The 9,295-nt window shown below is 35.1% G+C and overlaps 1 protein-coding gene across 1 annotated transcript in view; it reads left to right on the top strand.

Moving 5' to 3' along the window:
* Nucleotides 1-416: 416 nt before the first annotated feature.
* LOC107709728 (integrin beta-8-like) overlaps nt 417-9,295 on the top strand; it is a 29,044-nt gene continuing 20,165 nt past the window's right edge. Inside the window, exons 1-5 of the mRNA XM_016514322.1 lie at nt 417-948; nt 2,002-2,087; nt 4,029-4,200; nt 5,693-5,924; nt 7,749-7,914. Of these exons, the coding sequence (XP_016369808.1) occupies nt 864-948; nt 2,002-2,087; nt 4,029-4,200; nt 5,693-5,924; nt 7,749-7,914 (741 nt within the window). The 5' untranslated portion in view covers nt 417-863. The remainder of the gene's footprint in view (nt 949-2,001; nt 2,088-4,028; nt 4,201-5,692; nt 5,925-7,748; nt 7,915-9,295) is intronic.

Here is a 9,295-nt window from a genome sequence, read left to right on the forward strand (position 1 = left end):
TTCAATTCCATTTTTTTTTTCAGCTTTACAGAAAATGCATGTGTCTACATTACATTCTCAACCAAAATGCAACGTCTGTCCGACGTTGGGGTCCAACGTTAACCTGACGTTATATCGACGTCAGGTGCCTGCTGGGTCCTGTCATTAATTAAATATGGCGCTACTTTGACTGAGGTGAATTAACAGATAAAAAAAAAAAAAAGGTAATTGAGACTTTTTATCTCACAATTCTGACTTTTTTCTCGTAAATGCGAGTTTTTTATAGCTCGTAATTCTCAGAATTGCGAGAAAAAAGTCAGAAAGCCATGTACTCGTCATTGTTTAAATTCCTCCCAGACGCAGAGAAGTTCAATTCAAGCCCTGCCAGGTTTTTACCCAACAACCTCTCATTCTTACACAGAAGAAAAGCGCGGGGGGAGCATTAAAAGTCCTGCTCCTCCTCTGGTACAGTAGGCTGATCTCAGATCATCGCGGCTCGTAGCGCTGCCTGACTCCGTTCGGGCTCACATAGGTGGGCGTTCATCAGCTCCACTTTAAAAATCACTGCAATGAACAGCAATGAATGCCGTTTCTTATGTCGCCGAGCACCTTTAAGGGATGACGCGCGGACGGTGACCTTTGCGCGAAGGTACAAGAAGACCGCGGATGCCAGACACGGAGCGTCACCTGCGCGTCCGATGCGTAAAAGCGCGCACTGCGGTTCCGCCGCGCTTCATCTGAATCTGGAAATTAGGATTAGGAGGTTGTTGGGTGAAGCGAATCGCCCTCCTTTGTTCGCGCGGATGAGGGTCTGACGTGTTCCCGGGGGATTTTCAGTCGCTGTACAAACGCTGGAGACACATACACGCGCTCTCAATGCTGCTATGACTTCCTGCATGCGTCCATACTGTGATCTGATTGCTCTTCGCATGCTGCTGCTGCTGCTGCTGCTCGTGAGGTCCGATTCGGGTGAGTTTGGCTGTCGATCGTAACCCTTTCACAGCGCGTTTCATTGTTTTTCCCTTGTCATGGTGTAGCCGGACGCATCCTAAGATCGCGAACTCATGCCAATGAATGGAAATGTCAGCGTTTACACACGGGGCAAGTTGTCACGCGGTTTATGGCTCAATAAAAACAAGGTTTCGAGTCAGAACTCTCTGTTCTCCCACAGAGGTTTTTATGTTGGTTTAAAAGTGTCCACATATTCCAGTATCATTTTGGGTAGTTTGGTTTGGTGACAAGTGAGCACTTAAACCACACTAGTAGGCTATACATTAGAGTAGGAGTCAGAACAGTAATTTCTCATAAATGTGTAGTTTATTTATCAGCTCCCATTGATGGCTTTGATATTGTTGTCACTTTTCCCATTTAGGCTGTTTTCCAGTTGCTGAAAAGCATTTAATAGCCTATAATACATTTTAAATGTTAAGGATGATGCCATTATTATTTTTGTGTTAGATAGTATTTAGTAGGATTCAAACACAGGTGTTTTACTGAAATCAGTGTCAGTAACCAGCAGGCTCCTATTGTGACAACTTGCCCCATACTATATAGTGACTGTAATGGGATTTTCCTGCTGGAAGAAAAAACATAGTTTAAACATGGTTTCAAATGAACATAGCTGGTTTTAGCTGATTGATCATCTGGTTTCCCAGCCTGGCCAGCTAAAGAATTGGTCAAAACCCCTCTAAAACCAGCTGGAGCCAGACCAGGCTGGAAAGCCAGCTAAAACCAGCCAACCATCTTTTTTTTCAGCAGTGTATAAAATAAAGTTTATATAGCATTTTTGGTTGTGCACATTAATATCTTCCTGTTTTATCTAGATATTTATTTTTGCTTCTCGCAATTAATATTCTGATTGACGTTGACATTCAGTGCCATGATTTGTTCATGTTTCGGAGACAGTTTCTTTCCAAACAGTGTGCTGTTCTGTCCTGACAGGGTCTGTGTTGGACACAAAGGCCCACTGAAGATGTGAACGCTCGCTCATTCATGTGTAAATGTCTCTGTCTCTGTGTTCAGCGGATAACCGATGCTTGTCTTCCCTCATCTCCACATGTGAAGACTGTTTGAGACGCAGCCCTGAATGCGCGTGGTGCTCTCAGGAGGTAATGTGTGTGTGTGTGTGTGTGTGAGAGCTGCTATTGTTGTACCTCGGCACACTGCTCGAGGTTTGTAAGTGTGTGACGTGCTCGTGTTTAGTCTGTTAGTGATAAAGCACTAGAGCCCTAATCCCCAGAATGCACCGGTGATCGTGGGAACCCATAAAATAGAAATGCGGAAACTGCTGATATGCCCATACACTCCCAGAAAAAAAGGTACAAAAGAAAAATATACATCTATTTACCCCTGAAAGGTACATATTAGTACTCTGAAAGTACATATTAGTAACTAAAGTGTACATATTAGTACCTTTTGGAAAGTGACAATTTTGTACCTTTTTTTCTTAGCATGAAAGACAAATTGCACATGAAATGGATACCAATGAGGTTCACCTATTACTAATTTGTGCCTATTTTTATTTCATAAACATCTGAGACCAAGTTAATGTTTAAATGAAAGTGCATTTAATAAATAAATAAATAAATGCATAAATAAATGTATTAATTAATTAATTTAATTAAATATTAGATAAAAAAAAATTTAACTTAAAAAATGTGAAAACTTGGCAATTAACCGAAATAAGTTTAGGTACTAAAATTACTAAAAATGACAAAAAAAAAACACCTTAGCAACCTCATTGCAACGCCGTGGCAACCACCCAGAACACCCTATCAACACTGTAGCAGCCCAATACACCTAAGAAACAACAACAACCCAAAACACTTTAGAAACCACATAACAGCATGTCAACATAAATGCAGAACACCTTAGCACCTTGACATTAGATAAAAAAAATTTAACTTAAAAAATGTGAAAACTTGGCAATTAACCAAAATAATTTTAGGTACTAAAATTACTAAAAATTAAAAATATGTTAAAGCTATATAGAAATGTTTATTTAAAAAAAATTTAAAATTATAAAAGCACATAACAAAATTACTAAAGCGTAAACTAAAATTAAAATAAAAACCAAAAATATAGAAATAAAAGCTAATTCAAAATATTAATTAATACTATAATAGTATATAAATAATACAACCAAAAGTCAAATAAAGTAAAGCTAAATATAAAAAAACTTAAAAATTATAATGATAAAATCACATAACAGAATTACTAAAAATTAACATGAAAACTGAAAAGATAAAATTAAAAGGTAATTGAAAATAATAGTATGTAAATAATAGTAAAATAACACTGGTTTAACTGGGGCAAGTATTTAAGAAATATTTTAGTGATTTTGTTAAACACATTCCTTTGTGTTTGACATTATTTTTCACATTATAAATCAAAAGGCAGTCCTTCCAAAAATGAGTAAATCAAATACTATATTGCTTGTTTTGGTTTAGTCAAGCCTGCAACTAAAATTAAAATAAAATACATTTAAGCGAAATAGAAATTTAAAAAAGTATCAAAATTAATAAAACTTAAAATTAAAATGAAAACTGAAAAGATACAATTAAAAGCTATTTCTAAATATTAATAAATACTATAATAGTATAATAATAATAAATAAATAATTTTTCACACAAAAAGTCAGTCCTTTCAAAAAATAAGTAAATTAAATACTTAAACACTTGTCCATTAAAGTACGGTTGTGTTTGGTCAGGCCTTAGTCAGTCAGTTTATAGAGTTTTAACTTTCTCCATCACTGAAATGTTTATTTTCTTGGGACAATCAATTAATTTAAATGCTTTCTTTGTAAAGAAAGTCATGCATATTTCTGGGATTGTGATAAAGATAATAAGTTCATTAAGTCACTGCGGTGCTCGGCAGCGGTCAGACTAATCCCTGAACGACATCTCAGCAACAATCTCTGAGCTAAAGAGCTTTTGCTCGCTCTGTGTACTTTAAATAAGGCCACCCTACACAGCAGTCACCTTGTTTCTTTAAACAGCCAGCATTTGCAGTGACCCTTGACCTGTCTGATGGTTTGTTTACTCTGACAGAAGTTTCTGGACGGGGCTCATGTAAGTCAGCGATGTGGATCTGTGTCTGACCTGCGAGTCCGGGGCTGTGAAGAGGCGTTCATCGAGAACCCAAATGTGAAAGTGGAAGTAAACGCCACTATCAGCAGCTCACAGGTATCACCGAGAGAGATTAACATCGACCTACGACCAGGTAACATCTGACCACAGTAAACCACTAAACTGATACACAATCGGCCTAGCAACCACCAAGAACACCTTAGCAATGCCTTAGCAACCCCAAACACCTTCGAAACAACAACAACCCAAAACACTTTAGAAGCCAAATAACCATGTGCCAACATAAATGCAGAACACAATAGCAACCTCATAGCAATGCCATGGCAACCACCAAGAACACTGTTGCAACGCAACCCAAAACACCTTAGAAACCACATAACAGCGTGCCAACATAAATGCAGAACACCTTAGCAACCTCATAGAAATTCAATGGCAACCTCATAGAAATTCAATGGCAACCACCAAGAACACCCTAGCAACGCCTTAGCAACCCAAAACACCTTAGAAACAACAACAACCCAAAACACTTTAGAAACCACTTAACGACGTGTCAACATAAATGGAGAACACCTTTAGCAACCTCATAGCAACGCCATGGCAACCACCCAGAACACACTATCAACACTGTAGCAGCTCAATACACCTTAGAAACAACAACCCAAACCACCTTAGAAACCACATAACAGCATGTCAACATAAACACAGAACATCTTAGCAACCTCATAGAAACAGAAACGCCATGGCAACCACAAAAAACACCTTTGCAAAGCAACCCAATACAACATAACAACGTGCCATCATAAATGCAGAATACCTTGGCAACACCTTGGTAACCGCCAAAAACACCTTAGAAACCACATAACGTGCCAACATAAATGCAGAACACCTTAGCAACCTCATAGCAACGCCATGGCAACCACCCAGAACACCCTATCAGCACTGTAGCAGCCCAATACACCTTAGAAACAACAACAACCCAATTCACCTTAGAAACCACATAACAGCATGTCAACATAAATGCAGAACACCTTAGCAACCTCATAGAAACGCCATGGCAACCACAAAGAACATCCTTGCAAAGCAACCCAATACAACATAACAGCGTGCCAACATAAATACAGAATACCTTAGCAACACCTTGGTAACCGCCAAAAACACCTTAGAAACCACATAACAACGTGCCAACATTAATGGAGAACACCTTAGCAACTCCATGGCAACCGCCAAGAACACCCTAGAAAAGCAACTCAAAACACCTTAGAAAGTACATAACAGCATTTAAACATAAATGCAGGACACCATATCAACGCCATGGCAACCAGCAAGAACTTTGTCATTAAAGGAACACGCCACTATTTTTGAAAATAGGCTCATTTTCCAACTGCAGGCGCAATGATATTACGCAGCCCCTAAAAATCGCAATTTTTCATTTTCCGTCGGTCTTAGTACACGATGTAACTACAGAAGAGTCAAGTTTTAAATAGGAAAAATATAGAAACCCTTTGGTCATTTTTGAGCGAGATGCTAACGGTGCTACAATGAGCCTATTTTCAAAAATAGTGGAGTGTTCCTTTAAGTGTAAAATTCTAAATATAGTATTGTGATGATGTCACTTCCTGTGGTAGGCGGCGAGGCGATGTTCGTGATTGAGGTGCAGCAGTTGGAGCGCTATCCTGTGGATCTGTACTATCTAGTGGACGTTTCGGCATCCATGCAGGATAATCTGGACCGGCTGAAGACCGCGGGCCTGGCTCTGTCTCATCAGATGAAGGAACACTCCAGCGACTTCAGAGTCGGCTTCGGCTCATTCGTGGATAAACCGGTTTCTCCGTACATCGACGTGCACCCCTCCAAAAAGTATTTTTACAATTATTTTTAATAATTAATTATTACAATTATAATTAAATAATTTAAAATAATTCAGTAATTTCTCCTGACAACAGTGCGATTTAAATATGCAATCAAGTCAAATATTTCTTAACAAATGATCGGAATAATTTTACAGCTATATACTCAGCTATAATTTTTGACTCGTATGCATCTACTTTTTATTTTGGAAAGGGCTTTTTAGGAGAAACATGTGAGTTGATACTTGAGACCTTGAGTTCTTTTGTAAATATTATTTCTGTGTATCACTGTGCACTTAATGCTTCTGAACTGAGATTGGCGCAGAATCACACAGCTGTTTTTTGGATGAGAAAAGATTATTTTGTCCACATTGTCCAGATTACATCTCTTGTGAAACCTTTTGTTGCCTTTTTATGAAAGACATCATTTTTTATATCTTTGTTCCCTGGAAGCTCTTGACCTAAAAACAACTCGCTGAAGTGACACTGCTAACAGAGGCATCCAAAATGTTTAAACTATATATTTAATTTTCTATTTTTAATAAACTGATATAAACAAAATATGCATTTGAGTTTCAGTTGAGTATTTTCTTTGTCTCAAATATTTCTCTTAAAATTCTTTAGAAAATAAACAGACAAATTCATCAGCTAAGATTAAATTGAAAAATGTTTGTGCTCAATTGATCACTGTTATTTCAGTCTTATTTATATGCTATTATAGTATTTATTAATTATGATGAATTGGCTTTTATTGTTACATTTTCTGTTTTTATTTTAATATAAGGTAAGCACATTTAAGTAATAAAATTACTAAAAACAAAATAATTACTAAAAACAAAATAATTACTAAAATAAACATAAATAAGTAAATAATATAAAAAAAATATTAATATTATTTACAAATTTTTAGTATTTATATTTTTATTTTAGTAATTTGTTTTAGTAACTTTATTCCTTATTATTATTATTATTATTATTATTATTAAGTTTTTTGTTTTGTTTTTGTTTGTTTTTATGTTTTAGTCAGTTAAGCAGTTTAATAATAATAATAATAATAATAATAATAATAAATATTACAATTACTGAAACAAAATAATGACTAAAATAAATACTAAAAATAATTGAAAAATAATAATATAAATAAAAATAATTGTTATTCATATTATTATTTACACATTTTTAGTAATTATGTTTTTATTTGAGTAATTTGTTTACTAATTTCTGTTTTTACCATTTTTATTTTTAGTATTTCAATACAACTTCATTTAATTTCAGTTTTTGTTTTAGTAAATTTAGTACTTAATTTCATTATTTATTTTTATTTTTTGTTTTAGTTATTTTGTTGTGTTTTTGTCATTTTATTAAATGTCTCTGTAGCGTTCATTTATTTTTATTTCAGTTTTAGTTTTAGTAATTTTAGTACTTCAGCTAATTTTATTTCAGGGAGTTCCCAAGGCAACATTTTTTTAAGTTTAAGTTTTTTTTATCATATATTTACGTTTTATTTTATTTCAGTTTTATTTCAGTTACCAAGAGCGAATTTTAACAGTTTTAGTTAACAATAACAAGACTGACTGATCTCTTCTGTAACTCTAAATGAGAAGCGGGAGACAAAAACAGCTTTCTCTCCGTTCAGCAGAAACAGATGAGATATTAGAGCGATCTGATGTGTGATTTGTCTTTCCTATGGGAAGCTCTGAGTTTTCTAGTGTGTCCCAGGAGAGTAAAGCCATCCAGGGTATCCCGGGCTGCGTTCGGCAGTGATCTCATTGTGACTCGTGTGGGAATCTGCAGTGGATGACGTGCTGTAAATCTCCCTCTTTCTCTGTCTCAGTGATTATGAGGTGCACTGCAGGCCCGCTCACGGCTTCATCCACGTCCTCCCCGTCACCCAGAACATGACGGAGTTCACGCGGGTCATTCAGGAGCAGAGGATCTCCGGGAACATGGACACGCCCGAGGGAGGCTTTGACGCCATGCTGCAGGCCGCTGTTTGCCAGGTAAACACACCCGAGTAATGCACTGCATTTATGATCATATGAGTGAAAAATCACCACCACACTGATAAGAGATTGGTTCATTTCTATATATTAGCTTGGCGGTTTTGGCTGGTTGCCAGGGTGTTGCCATGCGGATTCTGTTTTTTTTTTTTTTTGCATGTTCCAATTCGGTTTCTAGGGTGTTGTGGGTGGTTGCCAAGGCAATGCTATACGGTTGCAAATGGGTGGTTGCTAGTGTGTCACTAGGCAGTTGCTAGGGTGTTGTTAAGTGGTTGTGGGCCATTGCTATTAGGGTTGGTCATTTTTCAAAAATATTGTATTTGAATATTTAGGCTCATAAAAACGAATATTCAAATATTTATTTAAATGACGTTTAACGAGAAAGACGTTATTTTTTTAATAATCAAGTTTTTGTCACCATTTCTGAACAAGCTTATGACTTGGAATTATACACAACAATGTTCTACAACAACGTTATGTTATATCTCAAGGTTTACTCTTAGTTGCAAACGTGTGTAAACAAAACAAATATATTTTTATATTACATTATTATAATATTACAGTTCACTTTTATGAGTGATTACATTATTATTATAGTTTATTTATTTACTTGATTATGTATTTATTTATTAGTGTTTATCTTTTTAATAATATTTCTACTTTTTTGTTAATGGTGATTTCTCGGTCATTCCTTACTGGCTCAAGTCAAAAATGCTAGTATTAGTTTTAGTAATATTATAGTTTTATTATTTTTATATTATATTATGTTATATTTATATACTATTTTATATTAGTATAAATTTTTTAGTTATTATTAGTATTATGAGTTTGTTTTGTGCTATTTATTTATTAATTTTATTATTGTTTTAAGTTATTTTAGTATTTCTAGTAATTTTATGTATTTCTTTATTATGTGTTTTTATTAGTAGTATGTATTCATTAATTTATTATTTCTTTTAAGAACAATGTATAAAATATTTGTTTTGTTATTGTTGTTTTTATTTTTGTTAGTAGTGATTACTCGGTTGTGTCTGTTTATTTATTGATTTTTCACCTTTAATCATTTATTTTATTTTATTTTTTGTTAGGTGGTTTCTCACTGGCTCAAATCACCCTAAAATCTAAATGATAATATGATATTATAGTTTGTTTATTTGTTAAAGGGATAGTTCACCCAAAAATGAAAATGTGATGTTTATCTGCTTACCCCCAGGGCATCCAAGATGTAGGTGACTTTGTTTCTTCAGTAGAACACAAACGGAGATTTTTAACTCAAACCGTTGCAGTCTGTCAGTCATATAATGGAAGTGAATGGGAATCACGGCTTTGAGTAAAAAAAAACATACACAAACAAAACCAAATGAAACCCTGCGGCTCGTGA

The sequence above is a fragment of the Sinocyclocheilus rhinocerous genome, unplaced genomic scaffold (assembly GCF_001515625.1).
Source record: "Sinocyclocheilus rhinocerous isolate Xijiao unplaced genomic scaffold, SAMN03320098_v1.1 scaffold2853, whole genome shotgun sequence".
Taxonomy (NCBI): Eukaryota; Metazoa; Chordata; class Actinopteri; order Cypriniformes; family Cyprinidae; genus Sinocyclocheilus; species Sinocyclocheilus rhinocerous.